The sequence below is a fragment of the Syngnathoides biaculeatus genome, chromosome 5, assembly GCF_019802595.1.
Source record: "Syngnathoides biaculeatus isolate LvHL_M chromosome 5, ASM1980259v1, whole genome shotgun sequence".
NCBI classification, from domain to species: domain Eukaryota; kingdom Metazoa; phylum Chordata; class Actinopteri; order Syngnathiformes; family Syngnathidae; genus Syngnathoides; species Syngnathoides biaculeatus.
The window spans coordinates 11,518,316-11,545,127 of NC_084644.1; the positions used below are offsets into that span (position 1 = coordinate 11,518,316).

General features: G+C 41.4%; 1 protein-coding gene across 2 annotated transcripts; it reads right to left on the bottom strand.

Annotated features, from left to right (window-relative positions):
- Position 1: 1 nt before the first annotated feature.
- On the bottom strand, positions 2-22,370 carry fli1rs (Fli-1 proto-oncogene, ETS transcription factor-related sequence). Of its 2 annotated transcripts, none has more exons than XM_061819939.1 (9): positions 22,224-22,370; positions 12,883-13,067; positions 11,694-11,863; positions 8,442-8,645; positions 8,075-8,161; positions 5,128-5,196; positions 4,991-5,050; positions 3,027-3,074; positions 2-1,061 (listed from the first exon to the last, which is right to left on the bottom strand). In XM_061819939.1, exons 1-9 carry the CDS (start codon positions 22,239-22,241, stop codon positions 532-534), a joined length of 1,371 nt encoding a protein of 456 aa, XP_061675923.1. In that variant the 5' UTR covers positions 22,242-22,370; the 3' UTR covers positions 2-531. The 2 variants fall into 2 exon arrangements, with proteins under 2 accessions (XP_061675923.1, XP_061675922.1); XM_061819938.1 differs by having other exon boundaries at positions 21,718-22,366.
- Between the last annotated feature and the right edge of the window lie 4,442 nt (positions 22,371-26,812).

Genomic DNA, 26,812 nt, shown 5'->3' on the forward strand with positions numbered 1-26,812 from the left:
CCGTCGTTAGTTACAGGGAACATTTATTAACATAAGTAATGAGTAACACTGCTACATAATAGAACATTCTGTACAATTTCTTTTACAAAGGTCTCTGAAGTCAAGTTTCTTTTGCTTACAAAAAGATTCTGTACTTACAGAAAATGTCTACACACCTCTTTTTGAGATACAGAAAAATTAAGACTAAATCATTTCGAAACTTCTTTCCACCATTTATGTGAACCATAACCTGTACATCTCAATTGAGGGGAAAATATATATATATTTCCAAGGGTCCTTATAGCCGCCATACATTGGGAAGAGAAACTTGGTTCCGTAACTTAATACAGTAAATACGTGTCATCAGTATTTTCATATCTTGGGAAGACTATATATCCATCTGCCCATCTCTGCTATCTGTGCAACCTACATCATAATGCCCTTTAAAAAAAAAAAAATCATCCCCTTTGTGTGTGTGTGTGTGTGAGTGTGTGTGAGTGAGAGAGTGTGTGTGTGAGTGAGAGAGTGTGTGTGTGTGAGTGAGTGAGACCCTCAGTAGTATGAGCTGAGGTGGGAGTGGGTAGCGGGATGTCTGTTCATGGCCGCCCCGGGGTAGATGGGGCTGCTGGGCGAGTTCCAGTACGTGGACGGCGGGCCGAAAAAGTTCCCGGGTGAGACAGGCATCGGTGGCGGGTGGCCCGTCATGAAGTTCATTTTGGGCTGGTGGCTGTGGTAAGGCTGCATGTAGGACATCTCCGTCTGATACTTGACCACGCCGCCGGCGTCGGCCGTCTGGTGGCTCTGGTGCGTTTGCGAGATGCCCTGGAAGTCGAACTTGTAGGCGTAGCGCTTGCCATGCACCTTGGTCATGATGTTCTTGTCGTAGTAGTAGCGCAGGGCGCGGCTCAGCTTGTCGTAGTTCATGTTGGGCTTGCTCTTGCGCTCGCCCCAGCGCTTGGCCACCTCGTCGGGGTCAGTCATCTTGAACTCGCCGTTAGTGCCCTCCCAGGTGATGATGCTGGCGTTGTTGCTGTCCGACAGCAGCTCCAGCAGAAACTGCCACAGCTGGATCTGGCCCGAGCCTGTTTCAGACAGGATTTGTGTATAAGTGTCACGCTGTGGACTTTACACCCAGTGGTGCCTTGAGGTACCAATGACCCGTCACCCGACATCAGTTTTTCGTGGTATGACCTGTGGTTCAGGCGATCTTTTTCTTTTTTTGGGTTGAGAGATACAATGAGGGGAGTGAATTTAACATACAACAAGCAGCAGTTTGGAAGAAAGTGATTAATTCTTCAAACTAAGAGGATTGTAGTTGTGTGTTGACACGCCAACTTCAGGTTTACTGTCAAGGTAAACACAAAGCAAAAAATGGATATTTAGAAAAAACATACCTTTGCCTTCGTCTGTGAAGTTAATGCAAACAACTCAAAATGCCATAGACGACTAAAATATAGCATCTATGTGGTGGTGTTTAAATGCCTTAAAGCAACTGACGTTAGGTCACAAATTCTTCATTAACGCATCTATAATGTTACTCCCTGTCGTATGATTTTTACATCAGCATCAGCTTACGGAGTCCCGTAGAGTCGTTATGAAATACTTCTAGTTTGTCTGCATAACTGTATTATTATGTCTCCCAAACACCAGAAGAAAATGAATTTTCAGTAATTTATCATGTTGCACACCGTTCTAGTTAATCCTTTTTAACTTCATCCATATTCTGAGCCGCTTATCCTCACGAGGGTCGCAGGAGTGCTGGAGCCAATCCCAGTTGTCAACGGACAGGAGGTGCGGTACACCCTGAACTAGTTGCCAGCCAATCGCAGGCCACATTGAGTCAGACAACAGTCACAGTCACATCTAGGGGCTATTTAGAGTCTCCAATGAATGCATCTTTTTGGGATGTGGGAGGAAACCAAAGTGCCTGGAGAAAACTCACGCAGGCACGGAAACTCCACACAGGTGGGGCTGGGATTAAACCCTGGTCCCCAACGCTTTACAGCTACGCCACTGTGCCGCAATGAAAAAAAAAGTTTTCTATTTATTTATTTATTTTTTATATGCAGTTGCCTACATTTCCTTGGAGTGATGTATAGAAATTGGTCATGATGAAATGACCACAGAAAAATGTGGTTCTGAATCCTAGTAATGGCAGCTCGGTGGGGCTATTGGTTAGATGGTTGGCCTCACGATTCAAATTCCAGCCCCGCCTGTGTGGAATTTGCATGTTCTCCCTGTCCCTGTGTGGGTTTTCTCCGGGCACACTAGTTTCCTCCCACATCCCCAAAAACGTGCATTAATTGGTGACTCTAAATTGGCCTTATGCATGATTGTGAATGCGATTGGCCGGCAACCAGTTCAGGGTCTACCCCGCCTCCTGCTCGATGACAGCTTGGATAGGCTCCAGGACCATGTGACCCATTTGAGGATAAGCGGCTAAGAAAATGGATGAATGAATCCTAGTATTTGTCAGGGCTCAAAATATCTTTTATAACAGGGACTCACTAAAGATTTCCACTTTGGGACCTGCATTTCCCCAAGAAAGTAGAACAAAAAAAAGGTAAAAAATAACATTTGCAAAAAACATGCTTATGTCTTCATACATACACAATATTAAATTAAAAATTGCATTTTAGCACAGTTTATGATGGAACTGAGTAAAATGAATGAGGCCAAAATAATTTGTCTTTTGACAAACTTGAAGTGAACAAAATGGGACTTTTTCACTGTGTGGCTCACACTAAGGCGTGTTATACAGTATTTCTGGACAATGACCTACCCACAGGCCTTTGGCCGCTGAGGTCAGGCAGCCTGTTTGAACTTTGCTTGCCTGTTCGTTTCTTGGACGAGCGAACGGCTTGGCCTTCTGTGAGGAAAACGGCAAGGCAAATGGTCACAGAAATCACCTCCGCCCAGCACTTTAATGCCACGCTCTTTGTTTTTTGTTTTTTTCTTCTCGCTTTGCCAACACAGTGCAAAAGGCTCATTTGTGTCACCCACTTTTTTTTTTGGTTGCTTTTCTTATTCTGCAATCTTCTCTTTACCTGGGTTTGCCAGCCGACTGCTTATGGGCCCTAATGTCTGATAGGGGTCTGTAGAGAAGAAGGAAAAAGACCGTTAACAGTGGACAGAGCAGATATACAATGAATATTGACACTTTAAAAAAAAACATTGTAGGGAATACAAAAATACAGTTGAGAATGCAAAGTGCTAGGCTAAAAGTTGTCGTCATATTTGATGAAATGGGAGAGTATTTGCCACACTTAAGCCAATCTAAAGGGAGCTCTTCGTTTCCTCCTCTTGGGATTCTGACATCATCATACGCCTCTTGAGACCACCAGTAGGGTGCTGGCGGAACAGCATTTGGCTGAGATTAGGACTATGATAGTTTGTCTTAAAGATAGAGGCCAGTACAGGAGATTTTGGAGTGATTTTACTCAATATTTTATATCATTCATTATTTTTTCCTTTTTTAAAATCATTTTTTCATGTTTGATTTTCATTGTGGAATCACTAAAGTTGAAATAGCTGTAATATTTGCAGGTCTATCAAATTCTGTGGTGGGGGGGGAAGCATCCACAGTAAAAAAAAAAAAAAAGTGCTGGTTCTGCAGTTGAACATAAACAAAACATTTCGGCACTGAAAAACATCAATTAATTCCAGCAGTACTGGAAATCTCCAGTAGGTGTCATTCTTACACCTTCTCAATTTTAAATGTCTGCCAGACAATTACTGTGTTGTAATTGTATAATAGCAATGGGGGCTGGTCAATCAGGGCACAAGGGGCGCTGCCCTAACAGTCAGCTGAGTCTGGAGTTGAACAAGAAAAGTTAGATTAACACCAGCCGCCATTGTAATACACGATCTCACACTTGTGGCTTTTTGGAATGTTAAAATGCTCCTTTGTGATTCGGGAAAGTGAATTCAGACATTTGTTTCTGAGTAAATCATACATATTTGAAGAAAACATGCAAAGGCTGAACTGCAGTATGTACTACTAAATTGTGGAGATATAGATTTAGTGTTTTTGCACTTTCAGTTTTTCAGATTTTGGCAAGCCATGGCAAAAGTACAATGGCGAGAAGATGCAAAATGCCATCCAATTGAGACATACTTAATGGGTGTTCGGCGTAACCAGCGGGGGTCCTCAATTTAATTTTTGGGAAATTCTGGGGCTTATTGCAATGTCCGCTTTGGTTATTCAGCGCGCCAGGCTGTGAGGGTGGGAAATTGTACTCTGACTGGGGAGAAAGTGATGCGACAGAACATCAGGCGTGGCGAGCACGGAATCCGTTCAAGGTGCCGAGGGTTGTGGGCTGACGGCGACCTCAGTGACCTCATTCACCATGAATGTTATCGTGGCTAGAACTAGAGTTTTGAAATTCAATTCAAAATTTCCTCTAGTATCATTCACACTTTTTGATATTCGAGTAATAACCATGGATTGAATTTCTGAATACACCTATAGTTATTCTTTCTAGGTCCAAACGAGCTAGCTGGTGACTCGCACCTGTCATTGTTGACGAAGTAGCAACTTTTTTTTTTTTTTTTTTTTTAGTGGGGCGTGGTTTCACACATTCCGTGGACACATCCGCTGCATTTGAGAGCGGAGACAATGGCTTGATTTTTCAATATTTAGAAGTCTTTTCTTTCTCAATATTTAATTAACAAGCTTGTTAACACTTCTCTGTATTGTCAAATTTTGAAGCCGTTGTCACTTTACAAGGCTTTAAGACATGACGACAGACTTAAAGGCGTTACGATGGAAACAGAATTCACTATTTTATTTCTTGTGGGTAGAATCATTTTGAAATTGGACCAACTTGACAGTCAACAGTGTCGCTGAATCGATGGTTTCATCTTGGATGTTCTGTGGTTAGATTGTGTGTAAGCTTTAAGACCACCTGGTTCCGTTTTAGTGTATATTTTATGGTAGCTAAATTAGTGTTGGGTGCACTTCATTATGCGTCACTTTCAGTAGGTTTGAACGCCTCGTGAAGAATCACACCTTGGCCGATTCTGGGTGCTGGTTCTGTCACTCTGCTGTGCTGGTGCTCCATGGTTGAACCTACCAAGGAGAAGTTCAGCGGTGTTGACGTGTTGAAATGAATCTTGTCTTTTGGCAAGTCAGATGTCGTTTCTTACTTTTGGGCACTACCGTCATGTTGTTGGTGGTCCAGCTGTTCCTGCGGCCAATCTCATCAAAACTGCTTTCTGCACAGAACAGGACAATGAGAGTGATGAGTACGAGGAATGAGACTTGTGGTTGTTCGGCATCAGCAAAATCTTTTGAAGTGACCGTCGAAGCTGCGGCGGGAAGGAAGTCCGTAAATGGACGCGCAAGACGATAAGAAGTCGAGAGGTCTTAAGATGACCCCGTAGTTTCTTGGGTGAGTGTTCTTTTGTTTAGGCCGACTCTGTCTCCACCAGATTGCGAGTTGTGTCCCAGCACTGTGACCTATACCCCACCCACTGCCAACCCCCCCGGACCCCCCTCCCCCACTTCCTGTGCCATTGCAGCTGCTTCCTGCCCGAAACGGCCTGTTGAGTTTGGGATTCATCAGTTGAGGCCAGTGTTGTGCCAAGGAACCTCTTTAGACTCTCGAAACTATGTAACACTGCTCTGAACTCTCAGGACATTGTTTCGAGACGTCTCTGTTGTTCCCACTCACTTGTTTGTTTACGATAAGATGGGAATTTGGAGTTTTAAACTGAGCCTGGATGTGATTGATGCAAAGTAGAACCATGGTTGCAAAAAAAAACGGGCTAACCCTAACCCTAACCCTAAAAACGGTGGCACCTCAAAAGTGTGATTTTAGTTGGTAAACAAGAATTGAAAAACACCACCCTTTAGCTGACATGTACTGTACATTGTCATGAATGAAGACTTGTCATTCAGATTTGTATCGAAAATACTCTTCTAATTTACACGGAGAAGATGAAACTAGATTGGCAGGCTGTGCATTTGGTGTCTTCAGTGGGGATTTACGGGATTCAGTCCACCACTTAAAAGTACAACTACCGGGTCAAAATTATAGAAACTATCGCAAAGAGCCAAGCTTTCTCTCCATTTCGGACATTCCTTGGTACCTGGAGCATTTTGACTCCGATCTTACGACTTAAATTTTCTGGGCGGCTGTTATGACATCTACTGGTGGCATATCTTAAATCTACTTGTACTTTTAAACTTTTTCACTTTCAACACAAAGTAAAAAAGAAACAGAATACGAGATAAGGTGACAAAATTGACCTGGCAAATTACCGGCTTCCGACACATCTGAGGCGCAATGCCACCAGCTGTGACCAGAATGAGAATTTATTTTAGCCTCAAAACTTTTTTTTTTTTACACATTGGCTGGTTGATCCACTCCCGCTACAGAGACGTGGACACAGGGATAAAAAATATTTGAGCATCAAGAACAGGGGTGCTCAATGCGTCGGAAAAAACGTCAATGTTCTCTCTCAACTGCGCACGTGCGCAATTGTGCAGCGCTGATGCAGTCTCTTCGCAGATATTCTACGTTGCGTGCAAAAAAAATTAAAAATCCAATGCAAATTGAATGTATAACATACATACTATTCAGTTTGTGGCATTTTGCAATGTGATTAAATGAGTGAGGGATGAGTGGTTGTTACATCCAATGGCAGAATTCACATACGTACTGTAAAAAATTAAAAGAAGCCACTGGTTTGGATGTTCAAATGGAACTTTCTCTAACAACGACCACTGCTCCGCCACACACTCTTTTTCCTAATTTACCTTACACCCCCCGTCTTAAAGACGTACACTCATAATTACAAATGTTACAGTACTTATGCAACCCATCAATGTCTTTTTATAATTACAGCGTCCACCACCTCTGCTTTAGTTAGCAACGCAGTCTGGGCAATGTAGACCAAAGACGAGCTAGACATGCTGCTTATGTTTACTTTTGAGATTCATGGAGAAAGTTAAACAAGAAATGCTGTTGTTTTAAGATGCAATGACTCTTGGAGTATGTGAATAATCGAAGAAAAAGTGGTTAAACTGGACGAGATTTTCTCTTTTCCGAGTGGGAAAGGTCTGGTCTCTAGCCAAAGTAGAAAGTGCAGGATCAGATGGTGTGTCATTTTAAAATTCCACCTTGGCACAGCCTGATCCAGGATGAAAGCACAGACAATACGGTGCACAAAAAGCTAATTCTGTATTTTAAATATATATATATATATAATATATATATATATATATATATATATATATATATATATATAGATCACATAACAGGATCACCCCCCCCCACCCTGTCGGTAGCTCATGAGAGGCTGGCTGCTTGAAACCCCTGCGCAAGAACAGTTATTCTGCCCCTGGTATATGCTTAGCGATATTGTTTTATGTTGTCATAACCCCGATTTTGTAGTATCTTCACCATACAATGACAATAAAAGCTTTCTATTCTGTTCATAATCAAACTTTATGAACAGCACTTTGTTACGGTTTGTGATTTGCTCTTAAGCCTTGGTTAAGCCACGTAAGTACACACAAGTGTAGCGTGAAACTGCAAATGGTACTTTAACTGTTTTTTGTTTTGGGTGGGGCAGGGGGAGGGGGGGTGTATGTATAGAGCCAGAACGAGTTATGACATTTGAACAGATTAGATGAGGATCTACATATATTGTTAACAAACAGTGTACTTTATACTTTGGGGAGAGAAGGTCAAGGGTGACTTTTACTGGAAGTACGTCTACTACCTGTCCATGAACTACGACAGTGATTCTTTACAGTGTTGAATCAAGATTTTTTTTTTTTCTGTCATGAACGACCCCTAATTTTAATTAATTCTACATCGAATCATGGGTTTTTGCCAACGCATGACTGAAGCCTAATTTCACTTCAAGTATTTCACATTGGTGTCTATAAATGTTAGTTTGGATTGAAAGAACATTTGGAAAGGTTTTTTCTCCAGTTTGAACAATGAAGCCAGTTTGTGCAAACCGATGAGTGAAACCTTCCGTATCAACTCAATGGTGAGTTCTTTTTCAGGTTTCTGTGGATTTAAAATAGGTGTGTAGTAACTTTATGGAGCACATGTAAAATTTGGCAAGTCTCACTCACCTGTTTTGACCTGAAGCCGAGGCTGCGGCGGGGGTGGTTGCGGCGTGTTGGTGGAGGCATTCGTGGAGTACGAGAAAGTCGGACTACCTGAAGAAAAGAGCAAGACTGTTAGTTTTGGCTCCAGTGTAATAGAAATATATTCATTTAATATGAAATTCCTCCTAGGAATGTGCATAGTAACTAGTTAATTGTTGATGCAATTGTGTCTTGAAGCAACTGAGGTACAGTCGTGCAATTTTTGCCCGCAATCATTATAATCATTCTCACCTTATTTATTGGAATTGTGAAGTTATTTGGCTGTCCAATTAAAAAAAAAAAAAAAAAAAAAAAAAAAAAATAGCCAGAAGGAGAAAGGGGACGGCCTTACTCTGCCGGAGGTAATTGAGGTGCGAGAGCAGGATGTCGGTGTTGTAGGCGGACGTGAGGTGCATCATGTCCTCTTTAGTCAACTTGCACAGGGCCTTGCCGTCTAGCGCTTGGAAGAGCATGACGTCCACTTCCTCCAGGACGTACTCTTTGATGGCCCAGTCCAGCCACTGACGCACGTGGTCCTGTGTCCACACCTCAGGATCTGACACGGGGGCGAATGATAGCGAAACGTTGATAAAGGTCTATTTGTCAACTGTCAAGTTGGGAGAGACATTGTAAATGGTAAATGGATATATGGGTTAGATGTTTGTTGATTTAAGGAATTGAGGTAAGAGTGCACTACTTGGCTGCAACCAGCGGAGGCACTGTTGCTCAAGTCTAAACCAGTTTGCGAGATAAAGGAGTAGAGCAAGATGTCAACCTTGAAGTTGAACTACTTCAACACAGACCAGCTTTTACAAAACTCCCCCAGGGATTGTTAATTGGATGATTTTATCAAAAAGCTAAACTTTTCTAAATTAATAAATCAAAGACATTTGGGAAATTGCCTATTTCTAAAGTTTAATACAAAGGAAGTCAATGGCAGATCCTTATAAGAATTCGATAGGCGATATAATTATTTCACAAAATTAACACTTTTTTTTTTTTTTAAATGACACCTCATCCTTAAATCTAATGTTTGGAGGATCTTATATTGTCATGAGGTATTTAGCCCACATCCCCCATTGCGTTTGGTCATATTTAGTGAATGGGTCATCCTAAGCTATCAAAGTGGGCTCAAAAAATTTGTTTTTGTTGTCTTAAATGTGGTTTCCTGAAAGCTGCTGATATCATGTTTCTGAACATGTTGAATGTTTATGCGTCCATGTTAAACACATTTAATTCAAATTTGACTCTTTTACGGCGACATTCTCTTCTGCTTAGCCTGGGTCCCCCATTATAAACAATAGGGAAAAATCCTTTTTTTTTTTTTTTTTTTTTTTGGTGGCTTTTTAGCAAAGTAGCTAACCATCTATAAAAATCCAGGCTGGGACGGAAGTTGCACACCCAATCAAAAATAGATTCAAGCAAATTATTTTAGCTGCAGTGGCAGCTACACAAGTCTTATGCATAATAATATATTATGTGAGGCAGAATCCTAATCGGTTGATGTCCCGTAACAAAATGTGTCACCTCAGGAAAGGGTGAGTCATTTCCAGTTGCAAAACAAAGAGCCCACCTTTGGGTTGCCCGTAATAGCGTGCCGCAGATGCCGTCCTCACAAATCTTGTACTTGTTCCCAATTGTTAAGATACGCGGTGCTCTGCGGCAATATCCACGTATTATGACGCGATTTCTGACTCCATGGCGAGGCTCTTGAGATTCCTCAAGACTTGAATGGTGGAAAAACCCAACTGACTCACTGAAATCCGCACCATCAACCATCTCTGCACAGTCCGTTAGGTCCAATGCATGAGCTGTATCCAAAAATTATGAAATGGCTGACAGTCGCAGTAACATAAAACTGTCTTGTATTTTCTCAGGTGATTAAAAATTTACTGTAGGATGAAAAGCAAATACATACAATGTTGCAGTGCTTTCAGAATGTTTATAGTTGGTTTTGATTCTCACACTAATCTGGAAGTATACAAACTAACGTCAAATTAAAAAATGTCTTTTTAACGAGAAATTGGTTGCATCGGACTGACGTCTCCTAGGTCCAAATTTGGTCAGTGTAGTATTTTTTTCACAAATCGATACGATGAGGGCGGCACGGTGGGAAAAGTGGTTCGAGCTTCTGCCTCACATTTCTAAGGACCAGGGTTCAAACCCTGGCCCCGCCTGTGTGGTGTTTGCATGTTCTCCTCCTGCCTGCATGTTTTTTCTCCACGCACTCCGGTTTCCTTCCACATCCCAAAAATATGCATCAATTGGGGACTCTAAATTGCCCATAGGTGTGATTCTGAGTGCAACTGTTGTCTCTCTCTTTGTGCCCTGCGATTGGCTGGCGACCACTTCAGGGTGTACCCCGCCTCCTGCCCGTTGAAAGCTGGGATAGGCTCAAGCACTCCCGCCACCCTCGTGAGGATAAGCAGCTCAGGATATGGATGGATGTTTTTTTTTTTTTCCCCCCTGAAGTGTTCAAAATGCCTTGCTTTCAGACGATGCAATGTTAATGGCCCAGCAAACATTGTTTTCACTTGACACCAGTTATATGCACGTATTGGGGAATACCTAAATTAACCTAAAGAAAAATGTTGCAAAAGTTATTTGAGTATAAAAAAAAATCTAAATTTATATAAACTAAACCACCTTTTTTTGTTCACTGATCTTTTTTCCCTCACAGTATCCCTGGCTCGCATACGCCCACTTACTCCATTCCTAAAGTGGATATGTTGGTGGCCCAAGTTCCAACTGAAGATAAACAGCCCAAAAACAATATATTGCATACACAATGCTTCACTGAAAGCATGGTATGATTTCGGTGGTGAGAAGTGTGACAATTATGGTCAAAGTTTTTTTTTCCTCAGACCATAACACTTTTCCACATTTGTTTGTAAGATTTTAATTGTGTTTCTGCAAAATGGCTCGCATGTTTTTCTTTGCAAGGCTTCCGTCTTGCCACCCTTACCATGTAGACCAGACGTGATGGAGACAGAAGATTGTTGTCACACATACTCAACAATCAGCGCTTGCCAGATATTTCTGCAGTTCCTTCGATTTTTCGGTCAGCTTTTCGGATCACTTTTCATTTCATCACTTTTGGAGTGATATTTGATTTTTGGTAATTCCACTACTGTGCTATATTTCCTTTCCATGGTGCATTTTATTCCTTGAATTCTTTTTCTACACTGTTTCTGACTGATTCCTTCAAATAATGAGATTTATGACATTGTGGAATCTCTCTGTGTGGACCACAGCATCATGATGCAAGATGTGACTACACAAATGTAAGAAAAAAAGCTGGGTGGAACAGCTGAGCGTTATTTAGGGTTAATCAGAGGAAATTGAAATGGTAGCAGGTGTATGCTGACTGCCATTTTACATGAATTTAAATGTGATTGGCTTGTTTTGAACATAGCCACATCTCATTTTTTAAAAATTATTCAGTGTAGTTTTTTTTTTTTTTAAATATCACAAACACCTTGCCTTTGAACCGGGGTGTGAAGACTTCTTATACCCATTCTTGGCTTGGATCTATATACTGTAGAAAGACATCTAATTTCTGGTATTCTGGATTGGAGAGTTGCGGACCGGGTGATCTGCTCACCTGCAGGTACAATGACGCGTTTCTCCTCCGTGGTGGTAATGCTGGGTGGGGTGACATTCGGCGGGCTGACGCGGGGTTCCGGGTACGAAGACTGGTACGCCATCGGGACACCGTCGTTGCTCATGTGCCGGGAGCGCTTTGTGACGCTGCAGTCCACTGGCGACTCGTGGCTACAAAACACGGAGGGACACTGGAATGATGTTTTAGCATCGGTGGGCTGCTAAATAATTATTTTTACAGAGGGCCGGATCAAATGCTCTTGTAGGCCACATATGGTCCACAAGCTGCAGGTTGACCGCACCCTCTTTTTAGTATTTTACCCACTGTGTACAGTACAAACATGTCTGTAAAAATCACTCGAGTGACCCGCTGTGGGGACCTCTGATTGGAAAGTCACAATGACATCAGCATGCAAGATGGAGCTGTAGTTTTTGGCTACAGCCAGCAGAGGTGCTCTTGAGTCAGTTGTAATAAATTGTAATTGGCGAACTATATACTTCGCTGAAAGTTTCAATTTTTTTTTTGTAAATGTTATCTCTGTGGACGAAATACAAACTCAACTCTAAAATATTCGATACAATTTATTTCTGTACTCTAGTTGTATACGAATAAATATATAGTACATTTACAAGAGATAAAAAATAAAGTACATATATATGTTAAAAATCATTCATTAATTTGACCTGTGGATTGTCAAATTCTCCTCCCAAGCCCCTTGAAAAATTGATTCATTGATTTTTGACATTGTTTTTAAAAATCTATTCATTTACTTTCCCATCGTCAATTATATTTAAATGCTCATCTTTAGTATTAATAAAATGTAGCAAATTTAGAAAGTAGAAAATATCACATTTCTAACAACAGATATTATAGGCAAAATATAAACTAATATTAATTTTTACCAATAATGTCTTTTAATGTATACATTGATCAATTATTTTCCCATAGTTCTTCAGTGTCAGACGTTTTTCTGCAGTGTTTGCAATTTAATTAAAAATCTAGCGATGTATTTTATCCGGAATGCAAAGACAAAAAAAAAAAAGTATTGTGCTCGTAATCGTGATGCATTCATAACAGGATCAGGGAATATTTTAGTAAATGGAAAAACCCTGGACTGTGACCAAGTCCACCCCCCCCCCCCCCCCACTCCGTCCTTGTTGGGTTCCCCCTATGGGCCGCCCTGACTCACTTGGTTCCGTTGACGTGTTCGGCCCTCTTCTGGGCGGTGGGCGCTGCGGGCGGCCAGTTGGACTCTGCGTGCTCGGGACTCTGCTTGAATCCGCCCGGCGACGTCATCTCCGCCTTCATGTGCATGGTGGCGGTGTAGGGCGGCTCGTAGATGGGCTGGTCCTCACTCACCACAGACAGCGCTTCCTGTGCGACACGGCTGCTGGGTCAGTGGCTATTTTAATGCGCTCGCTTCCTGGTTACCTTAAGTATTGTCTTGGTCGCCATTTGTTGGTCTGCTAGCAGTGTTTCACCGACGCTACACCGCCAGCTTCCTCGAGGATGCGTGGCATCCACCAAGGAGGAAGCATTACATTCAAGCTTTATTTTTCATTTTTCCATTCTGAAGGACAGCTTTGACAACGGCAATCGAAGCTGAAGAATAGCTTATTTAGTTTGGAATTTTCCATCCATCCACTTATCCTCCCTGGGGTTTTGTGCTGGTTCAAATTGTCTTTATTTAAAAAAAAAAAAAAAAAAAAAAAGTTTAGTAATTAAAATTAATAAGTAAAATATACATGAGTTTCTTCATTAGTTCTCTGCCACAGTAAGTCAAATGTTTATTTTTAGTATTAATAAAGTAACTTTGCTAAAATTACTCAATAAAAATATCAATATTCCCCATAGTTGGTCAAGGACTCATATTGATAATTTAACTAAAATCAAATATTTTAGTTGATCTTATCAAATGTGTATCCTAGTATTAAACTAAAATTAGTCAGTGAATAGGTACATTTTTTTTTTTATTCATTGTTGATCACAAGCAAATGGTTCCCCTAGTATTAATAGGAAATGACTCAAAATTAATTGATGATAATATACAAAAACATTTCAAACTCTGATTGATCAGTTGGTCAGTAACTACGCACCCCCAATACTATTTTATGAAAATTAAGAAATGATAGTGATTGATTTTAATTGATCCTTCAAATAAGCACCTAAAATTCCATTTGTCGAAATTATTTCATTGGTCCTTGATGATCCTCCGATAAATTTTCCCTGTACACATTTTCTTCTCTGTCAAACCAGAACCAGAAATAATAAGTTAAAAATTGGATGCCAAATTTGGAGCTCCAAATATTTCTCAGCCCTGACTAAAAACTGATTCAGTGCTGGTCCACACCTCCGCTAAACAGTCATTGGGATTTTATCCATGCACCACAGAGCAAATGATAGTCTTGTCTAAGGGACGTTGGTAATCAACAATTCGCACTCATATTCACACTTGCAAGGAATTTTGAGTCTTCAATTAACCCACATGACATGTTTTGGGGAAGTGGGGGGAACCACAGTAGCCGGAAAAAACCCACACAGGCACGGGGAGAAGGTGCGAAACATCACGGGCAGGATTTGAACCCAATGTCTCCAAACTGTGAGCCAGATATGCTCATCAGTTGTCCACCGTAATGACTGCAGTACAATATCTACACTTTTATTTGTGTCTCTAAGGGATTTCATCACTGGCGTCATAATACAAATGGTAGTCCTGCATGTTAACAGAGTCAATAACTAAGAAATAAGTTGTTAAATCAGGGTTGTAGTTTTTGCACTTTCAATTCAGGACGATTTTCTGCAATCATGTTTATGGTGTGGTCAATATAAAAAGAAGATTATCTTTTAAAAGAAAAATGTTACACTTCACTGTTTTAGCAACTTTTTTTGTTTTGTTTTGGAGATTTCCTACTAAACTTGGCGGCACAGTGGGGCAGCTTCTGAGGACCTCGGATCAATCCTGGCTCCGCCGTTGTGGAGTTTTCATGTTCTCCCCGCGCCTGCGTGGGTTTTCTCCGGGCACTCCGCTTCCCTCCCAAATTCCAAAAACATGTATTCATTTGAAACTCTAAATTGCCCCTTGGTGTGATTGTGAGTGCGACTGTTGTCTGTCTCCCTGTGCCCTGCGATTAGCTGGCAACCAGTTCAGGGTGTAGCCTGCCTCCTGCCCAATGACAGCTGGGATTGGCTCCAGCAGTCCCGCGACACTTGTGAGGGTAAGCGGCTAAGAAAATGGATGAAGCTGATGTCAGAAAATATTAGAAGACGTGTTAGTGCAAAAGCTACAGTGACAGATGACGTAGTCTTTGAAAAGCCTCCCTTGTCTTTGACCGCGTTTTAAAGGTCTCATTTTTGGGACTGTTTAGACTTCCATAAAATAACAGACACAGTAAAAAAAACACCTCAGTTTTGTCGTATACGAGTGTCCCGAAAACACCCCTCTGACAACTACTTTGGTTTGAGCCAGTTTTCTCTCCATTTTGTCCACATTTGGTGAAGTCCGCCCCCTTCACTGTGATTGGTTGCCTCCGAGTAGCGTACACGTGATTATGTTGACAGCGCTAGCTCCGGAACGGAAAGGCAGAGATCTTTGCTAGTGATGTAGATAAGCTCAAGCAATCTGGATGACCTGATTTCAGGCCTCCCAGCAAAAAAGCGCCTGGGACTCAGGAACGTGTAGATGATTTTAAATCGTATTTCACGTTTACTGAGGCACCACAGAGGCAACGTTAAATCCAAATACTAAAAAAGTTGGTTTAGCAAAACGTCTTCTTTAAGCGAGGTGTCAATAAGGTTGGGTTTGCGGTGGGAATGGGCGGAGCAAAACGCAGATTTCAGTCCCTTCCGCGCTTGCTGACAAAGCTCAAGATGGCACGGCGCGCTGATGCGCCTGCGCGGAGAACACAACAACTACGACGACATCCGGAGCCTGAGAAGCGTGTTTGTTTAGAGGAGCCGAGCATTGTCTTTTGGGCCTCGTACGTCAGCGCTGTGCTTTTTCAGCGGCTGACAGGAAACCTGGCCGCCATGTGCGGCAAAACCTTTTGGCACGGGCCCGCGGAGAGGAAGTCGAAAAGATGTGGGTCATTTTAAAATCTGCAAAACACCCCCGCGGTCAAGGGTGGTGGCGGTAGTGGGAAGGCAAGGTCGTCGGACAGCAAAATGATTGTTGTTGTTGTTGTTGATTTTGCTTGTCTTGTAGCTCTGTTGTGACTACGAATAATGCCGTCTATTGTGAGGATGCAAAAACAGAAATAACTGGGAATACACCAAGCGTTATCTTTCAAGGTTGTTTTGTGATGATGCTTTTTATCGATTTCCACCTTTCACTTATAGAAAAGGGAAATGGTCATGGCTTTGCTTATTGTTTTTCTTTCCTTCCATTCTGGGATTTGCTTTGGCCTTGCAAAGGTCTGGCGACCAGTCCAGGGTGTACCCTCCTCTCAAAGTTGGGTCAGAGGGGGTCAAGCTCACCTGTGACCCTAATAAGGAAAGGCGCTATGGAAAATGGCTGATTGGATTTGCTGTATTTTCTCCTGATATCAAAGCAGCTTTGATACAGGGCCACCCACCGCCAATTCTCCAGCATTAACCTTCAATTTCCACAGATATGACAAAGACAATTAAAAAGATTTTCCAACTTCCCCCCCAGAGACAAATGTCGAACGAGTAAAATCGATTAATTGTCCAGTCCGAGGGCAGACTCACGGAATGCAAAAAAACAACGTCCTCTAACACGGCAGCCATTGTTGCACCCTCTCCTCCACCTGTAGCCAAAACGTCATCATAAACAATTGATTGCTAAAAATTACTTTGGAAACTTGAATAAACGACATGCTAGCTTAACTCCTCAAACAAGAAACGTTTCGGATGTTGAGTCAAAAAATCCCAAGCAAAAGATGTCTGTTTGCTAACTTTCATTTTTTTCCGCATCCATTATTAGCTCCTTAAATAAACTTTATCAATATCAATTTATGGACTCTCAAGGAGGGTTGGAACCAAATTTTGATGGTGGTTGGGGGGAGGGATCCCCGTTTTACAACAGAGTTCTGTTTGTACACAATTCAGAATACGTAGTCTATCACTGACCTACATTAAGTCACTGAATATTTGTAAGAAAAACCTTTGTAGGCCATAACTATAACTGATTGAAAGAAAAGTACGGCAGCAACTGATCTTCCTTTCCGCGTACGTGATATTCTTACACCGCCATCTTCATCCGTCACCTTGTAACAGGGAAGTTATTCAAGTCATCCACAACTAAAATTGTCTGGCACACTCACAGAATAAGTACCTCATTAAAATAGCCTATAAAAAACGAAAATAAATCTTGCTATTCACATTGCATCAAAACGTTCAACAAAAGCATCTTAAACGACGACGATACAACAAAGAAGGTATCACAAGCCACTTTGAAGAAAAGAGCCGGTCGTTACTTTCTTCTAATACGCTCACAACTTTTTCATAATGCGTGTGGGTGAATTGATCGTTTAGACTTGAATTGTGGTGATTTTAACAAAATATCAGTTTGAACATCAAGACCAAGTAGTGTGGATTTCATCAATATTAGTGAGTAATGTGATAACATACCGTATTTTCCGCACTATAATGCGCACCTTCTATGAATGGCCTATTTTAAGACTTTTTTTCATATATAGAGCGCATAGAATTGACGCTACAGTAGAGGTTGGGGTTACATTATCCATCCATTAGATGGAGTTGCACTAAAGGCTCAATATTGATCCATTTATGAGGCATACCGGATTGTAAGACGCAGCGTTTTCTTTTGAGAAAATGAAAGGCTTTTATGTGCGCTTTATAGTACGGAAAATACGATACTCAAAAAATGCAAAACAAGGTGTATTTGAGTTAGTTAGCAAGCTTGCCGGTCAGTCAAGCACAGGAATTGTTTGTAGATTTTCAAACTTTGTCATACAAATAGATGTTGAGAGTAAAAATGCAATTGTATAAGTTTTTTTACGCAAGAATTTTGTGATGTTTGTCCCAGTTTGTTGATTGTAGCTGTGTTGTATCAAGGTTTTTACAAGTAAGTTAAAGCATTATGAGACCGGACACGTTTTATGCAGAAAAACCTGCATTTTAACTATAACGTTGAGACATTACGATAATAATTGTATAAAAAGAAAGACCTGCTTATGAGTATAATATTAAAATGATCTGACTAAAGCTATCATTGTATGACAACGTATTGTGTATTTTAATGAGAATAACTCAAAAATATCCATCAGTCTATTTTCTTCTGCTTCTCCTTATCCAGTCTCAGATAGTTGGGGCAGTAGCCTCAGTAGGAAAGCCCAGGCTTCCCTCTTCTGGGGTGATCCTGAGGCATTCCCAGGCCAGCCGAGAGACGTAGTCTTTCCAGCGGGTCCTGGGTCGCTCTTGGGGTCTCCTCCAGGCGGGGCGTGAGCCCAATACTTCACCGGGAAGACTTCCTAACCAGATGCCTAAGCCACGTCTTCCGGCTTCTCTCGATGCAGAGGAGTAGCGCCTCGATTCCGAGGCCATCCACGGATAACCTTCTCAGCCTCTTTGTAAGGGAGAGCCCATTAGAGAGGAAACTCATTTCAGGTGCCTGCGGTCGCCAACGTGTTCTTGGGGTCACGACCTGCACCCCAGGAACCTCAGGTGAGGCTGGCATCATACATCGACCGGTAAATCAAATCCTTCACCATTACAGACCGATAGGGAGTTTGCATCACTGCAGATGCTGCAGCGATCCTATCCGTCTTCCCATCTCCCGCCACATTCCTCTCAAATCAAAATGTTACAAGGATAAATATGAAATTGGGCGATAATTACAAGATTATTTTGTGTGGAAAGGTGAAATGCTGAGAGAGTAGAGACGTAAAAGCTTATTTCGAGAATAAGGTCAAAACAAAGATGTGGAGTAATTATGATTTTTTTTTTCCCCCATTTTAACAATTGCATTGAAGCATTATGAAAAAAAGTGAACATATCTTACAAGAATGTAATTGTAGTTATATTTCAACAATGCATTTTTATGGGAATAAAGTCATAACTAAAGCCGTAATTACATGAGAAAAGCATTTAAAAAAATCTGATTAAAGTGGGAGATACGTATCGCGATGTTACATAAATGTTTTCCCCTGATGTTGATTATGGTTGTACTTTGATCGTATCGGGTGAAATATCACAATGTCGTTTCGTAACTTAAATGAACGAGTTTTAACGTACTAATCTAAGAAAAAATGGCATATAGCGAAGCAAGATCTCTATCGTCTTTGTTCCCTGAGCAGATTCTCTCTTTCTCTCTCGCTCTCTTTTTAAGTGATAACATCAGACAAATTTTAATGTGCAGAAGTGAAACAGTGGCCTGAAAGTGGCACAAAACGGTTAGCTCGGCTGCTAATCCTCAAGAGGAGAGGCGGCGGCAGTTTTTCGATCCTCAGCCGCACATCACTCTCTTGCTTCAACCGCAAAGCTGCACAGAAACCGCGGCTTCCTACAGACCGAGCGGAGCCGCCTTTTCGAGCACTGTCAAATGTGACGAGCGTTATGTGTTGTCGTGCGAGAGCGCAACTTCCACACTGGTCAGCAGCTGCGCGTTGCATCACGCAGAGTTGCCCAAAACTGATGCGCTGGGACCGCGAAGGCCAGAGACTCAGTCTATCATGTAAACGAAGCCGAGGCATCGGAAATGAGACTGTTTGCTTGGAGCTTCTGTAGGCCACGGCTCACGCACAAAACACTCGCACGTAGACTAATCAGCCAACCTGTCGACAGCTCCTGATGTCGCGTTATTTGATATCCGAGTAACTTGATGCAACATATTGAACTTGTAAGTCAAGGTGATATCAGAGCTGGCGTGCCGATGTGACATACGAAAATAGCTGTTGGCAGGAGCAATTGCTTTCGACACAAAAGGGTGGGAGGAGTGATTTTCGGGTGTTAAACTTCACACCCCTTTTCCGCCTTTTCCGGAATTCCCACGTCTGATAGTACTTCCCAAGGTGGAAAAATAGGGAGATGTTGGAGGGGGGTACATTTTTGGTCTAAATGTACACTTCTGCATGAGACAATGAAAAGTTTGGAGATTTCCTTTTTTTTTTTATAAACAGGAATCATTTTTGGGTGGCAACACTTGGAAAATATGTTGTCGAAACTTGTAATTTTATGAGGAAATACATTTTACAAAAAGCTTGAAAATTTACAAAAAAAAAACCATATAGTTAGACATATTTTACAAGAATAGTAATTTTCTGTAAAAATACAATTTTAACAGTTCAGTTGAAAATTATAAATTAAAAAATAGACAATCATACAAGAAGACAGACTAAACATTGCAAGTCTTACAAAAATTAAATTACCTGTAAAGATGTCATACAAATTGTACTAAAGTTGTGTAGAAAAGGTTAACAAAATAAGTCTGCATAATAAAGATGTAATATTACAAGAATTGTGGTTTAGCAAGATGGTTAGTTTAAGCAAGAAAATGTTTTTAGATAAAAGTTGTAATTGTCACAACAGTAATGAAAATGGTACGAGAATTAAAACGTGGTTGTAACAAACGTTTAAACGTTATCAAGGCAATAATTTGAATCAAGGGAATAAAGAGCTTTTCAAAAGAATAAAGTCAAAACATGAGAAAAATGACTGTACTTTTAACAATAATAGACAATTATACTTACACCATGAGACTAAAGAGAAGTGAACAAAAACGTTTCCACGAGGTGTCAAAGGTTGCAAAAACATTTGTAAATGCATCCTGTATAAACATTTTACAAGAATAAATGTTTTTACATTTTGATTTGTAACGGTAAAAGTTACGAGAATAGAAATGTTATCATATGACATTTGTTTATGGTTTTGACATCATTCGTTCCCAAAATAAAGAATAAAGTTGAAATATAAAATTCTAATTTTTTTTTTGCTGTGAGTAGGTTAGATTTTAGTTGGACGTTCGTAGTTGAACCTACAAAATCCACATCCTTTGTGGTTATAATTAAGGCCATACTATCCATGTAATGAGTTTGTTGGGTTTTGTTTTTTTTTTTTTTTGCAGATGAAGTTGTGCAAAGGTTGCGAGCATGTCTGAGGCCCACAAAAAAGCAGAAGTAAAAGTTAACTTGAGCTGATTTTGCAAACAGTTTTTCCTCCCCACTCTGCTGAAACTTCTCCTGAAGTAGAGGCCCAAACAGTAGAACCATGTATTTTTTTTCTTAATTTTTATTTTTTTTTTTGCACTTTTTTTTTCTTTTTTTTTTTTTTGGGGGGGGGGGGGGCGTATGTTTTAAAACTCTCGGTGTGTCTCTATGGTCCAAGCAGCCGGAAATATGTGTGGAAAGTCTGAGGTCTGAGACAGGAAGCCTGCAGAGTTGAGATAACGACACCTGACGAGCGCTCCCGTTTGCAGCTATAAATTAAACTTAAAATAAACCCCACAGAAACACACACGCGCGCACACAATCGACCCGAAAAATAACTTTGTGCGGGCCATTGTGTGCAAAAGAATGTGCATGTGACACTTCTGATGTTAACAAGTAGAGGCATTATCATTAAAACAGTTGTTCCGCAGTTATGTTCGTTAATCTAAGATTAATATGCCACATTTGTGTAATAGTTGATCACATTAGGCTCGCCTATAATGTGAAAGTATCCCAAATATGACTTCCTCAATCAAGACGGGGGCCTTTTTGTGTAAGGCCAAAAGGCGTTTGGCACTAAAAAGCAAATCAAATACAGAACAGTTTCATGAGACTTGCTGTCGTTTTTAATAAAATAAGGTGTTCGAGGGATATTTTTTAACCATTAAGCGTCCATTTTGGTTTTTGTGCGTTCAGATGTGGTCTAAAATGGTCGTTGGATAGGAGCATTAAGTTAGTCTCAATCAACACATTCAAAAAATGTTTTCTTTTTAATCAATCGTCTTTTTTTGTTTTGTTTTTAATTGTACAGTCAGCACAATTAAAGGTGGTTTTAACCTCGCATGTCAGTCAAACAAGCATCAAATAGTAAAATAGAATGTTACAAATGTGTAAAATACCGGTTTTGTAAAGGCATCGCCTCCTGATGCCATCCATTGTGCCTTCAGGGACACCTGCCGCTCCGTTACACGCAGCTTCCACGGGTCATTCTGAATTGTGCTCGGGAAAATAAAAAAAAAACAAAAAAAGGTCCACGCGTGGTGTCCTTGCCGGTGGCTCGGTTCGGTTAGAACCACAAACAAAAATGATTAAATATATAAGCGCGGGGAAAAGGAAGAATGCGGGGGAAATGGGTGGTTTTTTTTTTTTTGTTTTGTTTTGTCGGGGCGCACGCTAATTAGTAGGACTTTTTTCACGGGGAGCGTGAAAGGAAAGAAAAAGATGCGGCGGTTAAGTTGTGTTATTCTAGCACCGACATACAACCACGAACGGGAAGGAAGAGGAAATTTTGTACAAGAAGGAAAGAGTACAGGGGACTCTCTCACTCGCGGTGTGGGTGGAAGAAGCCTTCGAGTCGCGCGCGTGGAAAGTCCACAACAGCGAGCACTTTCAGGTGCTGGCTTACCTTTATGGTGCAGTCCATATTGGAAGCAGCTTGCTCATTGAACGTGTCTGGTCGTGGTTTTTTTTTTCCTTGTTCAATTTAATTGCGGAGTTCAATTCTCGTCGAGGTGCATTGGCTCGATGGCGCAAACCATTGTAGTGCTCTTCTTTTTTTTTTCGTTTTTTTTTTTTTGCTTGCACACCATAAACCGGATGACAAACTCTCTCTCTCCCTCTCTCGCTCTCTCTTTAAAAAGTGGGAAGTGAAGTCACCCTTGCATTCAGACTTTTTTTTTTTATTTTTATTTTTTTGCGGCCAGAAGCCACGTGATCTCCACATTTGGATAGAACATGATTATCGTGTGAGGAATCCGTGAAAATCTGTAATTCAATTACAGTAGTAGAATAAAATCAAAATGGCATGACTAAAAAAAATGGCGAAAAAATAATCTTAGTTTCAATGAAAGCAAGTAATAAAAAATCAATCAGTCCATTTTCTATGCACTAGTAAGATAGAGCCTATTTCAGCAGACTTTGGGGAAAAGGCTGGGTACACCTTGGATTAGTTGCCAGCCATCGCAGTTTTTAAAATCTGCATAGGACAAATGTGTATTTTTTTTATTTGAGATGTGCACAAGAATAAATAGATCCGCCCGTTTTCTGCAGTGCTTTTAGTGCCTCAGCTGATTCTAAATGTATGACTGTATATAATACATGAAATCAAGTTTTAAAAATATATGCCAAGATATTTTATTTAAAAAAATCTCATAAAATTACTTAATTATAATTATTATTAAAATAAAATTTAAATCTCATAATGATATATAATTATATATATATATATATATATTTATTTATTTATTTTTTAAACTTGTCCTGTGGAGCTGAATGGCCATCCAGAATGGTGGCCCTGTATACCTTTTTTTTTTTCCTGGAACAGTTTTATTGTGCCACACTTCAGTTTGAAGTACTCCTCTGGTTATTTTTTAATTTGGATTTTTTTTTTTTTTTTCTTTTCTGAATCCATCCGGACAGAAAATGATTTTAAGGGACAAACAAAGTGGATAAGAGGAATCGGGATGTGAACCACACAAGCACAATACAGTAATGAGACTGTCTCGATGTTTAAGCGCAAGCAACGTTACAACAGTCAAATTGTGTTTTTATTTGTGGATTGGACTTGCACTAAGTAACCCCCACCCCCCCTACCCAAGGACTAAATTAGGTCCCGAAACAAACCACAGTTCCCCGACCAGTCACAACCTGAAGGACACGGGGACCAAAACACTACCCCCACCCCAAATTCCCTTAACCCACCACCCAGCATGACCCACTGCCCCCACCACCCCTCGTGAACATGGGGGCCCCAGCCACCACCCGAAAACGCTCATAGCCCGTCAAAAGTGAGCTGACGTTCAGCACCTGTTGTGAGGACGGCAAGGGAGGGGAGAGGAAGGCGGGAGCCAAAGGGTGGGAGGGGGGCGGATCCCCATCTCCCTCTGCGGGCCAACAACCGAAGGCAGGGGCAGGCCAGGCCCCAGGAGTCAAGCCAAAAGAAATATGAAAATGCACCACCCACCCTATTACTATGGTTACCATGTTCGCAACTGGCAAACTCTCCTCCTGTACTGTGATCGTATGTAGTAGGGTGTTGTGCATTAATGAAAATTGGGGGGGGGGGTGATGCAAGACAGCCACAGGGCAATGATGACCTGTAAATATCACCCCCATCCAGCTCCCCAAAGGATATGCAGATGTACTGTACATGGTCCATTAATAAATGTTGATTTTTTTTTTTTTTTTTCATAACATTTCTACTTAAGTCTCTTAAAACAAAATTCAGACAATATTTGTGACTCCGTGCTTTGGTAGGCCAGTAATGAGAATTTCTGGCCTTGTATCAAAGCGCGCAACTGAGTGGTCATGATAAAATATGTCTTGAGTGTTCCCAGAATAGCCGCTTGGTTGTTTATGCGCTTCGTCTTTTTCCAGGTGATGGCTTTTGTTGCCTTGTGTTGATCCCAGCTTTCCTGTCAGACACAATGAAGGAACATTCCCGAGCAACTTCTTTTGCTTTGTGATCCTCTTGACTCCACTGACTCATGCCCCGTCTGTTCATCTGTCTGTCTGCAGGCTTTTTCACACGGAGGTCCTTCAAAAATTGACGGCTGTGACAGGAGATGCGGCGTTTAGCCGCCTTTCGCACGTAATCGTGAGAATTATGTATCGACAGGATCGATAGTGTCTTTGATGCAGAGAGGCCGGTGAAGTGTAGGCTGGATTGTGCGTCGACCCATTACCTTTTTCACAAAAAGACGTTGAAAGATTGCCGATTGCCAAATTCAGCGCTTCAAGATTCAGCACTTAGCCACATTTGCCTTTTGCACATAACGCAGCAAAAACAGGATTTTGCATCGATTGACCTGTGCCCTCTTTCACACAGAAAGCCAACAAACCTGGCATCGGACTTCAAACGTAAACGTACAGAACAACCTCCGAACCATGTGGCATATTTAACATCCATCCATCCATTTTCTTAGCCGCTTATCCTCACTAGGGCCGCGGGGAGTGCTGGAGCCTATCCCAGCTGCCAACTGGCAGGAGGCGGGGTACACCTTGAACTGGTTGCCAGCCAATCGCAGGGCGCACTGTGACAGACAGCCGCACTCCCAATCACACCAAGGGGCAATTTAGAGTGTCCAATTAATGTTGCATGTTTTTGGGATGTGGGAGGAAACCGGAGTGCCTGGAGAAAACCCACACAGGCACGGCGAGAACATGCAAACTCCACGCAGGCGGGTCCAGGATTGAGCCTGGGACCTCAGAACTGTAAGGCCAATGCTTTACCAGCTGAGCTACCGTTCCACCGCATATTTAACAATGTGGCTAAAATGTTTTGTTTTTGGGAGGCGGGGTCTCTTGCAGCTATGAGTTTAACAGTGCAACAAAAACTTTTTCGAACAAAATGGCCAACAATGCACTCGGTTTGGGCATGCAGAGACACCTCCAATGTGGAGAAGAAGAACAAGACTTTCAGTATATCTAGAAAAACAAGACTCTACCACAAATGTGCGTAGAAGAAGATTCATCTGCCTCAATTGCCCGGAGAAAAAGACAGTGGGACACTTAGCCTGTGTAGAAGACGGCGCTAGTTTTTGGTGCCCTCAAAGCAGAATGCTGCATGACCCTCACAAGTGCAAAACATATTTTTCAATTTTATTCATTTTAAACTTTTGACAAAAATACACGGAAAATATTCACAGAAAATACAGTACAGTTGTCTATTCAACCATCCATCTACTGTAATATACATACTGTGGTGTAAAATGCCTACATACCACTCGTGATAATAAAAAAAATGAGATCAAGATAAATCATTTCAAAAGGTTTCCACCATTAATATCACTTTTAACTCTACAGCTTAAATGAAAAAAAAATGTAAGGATAGAAGTAAAAATAAACTTGGTTGCACAAGTCTGCACACCCCTGAGGCCTTTAGCCGAGCTTTGACGACAGCAGCGGAGGCCTTTAGCCTAGCTTCGACGTCCGGGGCTAACGGCCTCCGCCGCCTGGAGGCTCGGCTCGCGGCTGCCGGCCCGGAGCTCCCGGGGGCCTTTGTTTATGCACTTATGTAGCGCATAGGCCTCCGAGTAGTCAGACTCTGCGTCATTCCGCCTGAAGAACCATCCGAATATTCAACATTAAGTACAGCCACAGGTTCAAATCTGCATGGAAGTGTATTCCTCCGTCTTCCCGATCAACCGATACTGCTATTTCTTCATCAGATCTGGATAAATCTGAGAAATCGGCACTGGGCATATGTGGTTTCACATGTAATAAAGCTTTTGTTGCGGCACGGTACACGCCACATCCGCGCACGTAGGTCATGTGACTCGAAAATCGCAGCACCCCTCAAAATTTATAACTGTCCACAAAAATATTCTCAAAGCACTATTAAATGAGAGGGGATTTAACATCACATTGTTAAAATATGGTACATGTTACATGACCTATTGGATACACTGTTCATGCAAAGCACTGGATTTCCCCTTTAACTATTACATGTAAGCACAATCACCTGCAATCTTCACATAGTATGTTGCCAAAAGTATTTGCTCAATTGCCTTGATTCACGTATGATTTTAACTTATACGGCATTCTAAATCCATATGGCTAAAGGTGATATTGCACCACTCTTTGCAGCTATAACAGTTGCCGCTCTTGTAGTTTATGGGAATTTTTCCCCATTCTTCCAGGATCATATCTGTGAGGTCACACAAGACAGTCTGGCTCACTGTCCTTCGGAAATCAACCCAAATGTGTTCTATCGGGTTGAGGTAAGGAGTCTGTTCTGTCCTGGTCAGTCAAGTTCATCCATACCAAATTGTCACCTCTGTCTTGATGGACCTTGATTTGTGCACTGGTGCACAGACATGCTGGAACAGGAAGGGCTCATCCCCAAATAATTTAAATGTCCAAAATCTCTTGGTATGCTCAGCATTCAGAGTTCCTTTCACTGGAGCTCAGAGGCTAATAATGTGATAATAATCTAATAATGTAATTTCCAAGTTTGCGGGAAGTTTGGAAATGGCCCCCTTTTATGTCATTGCA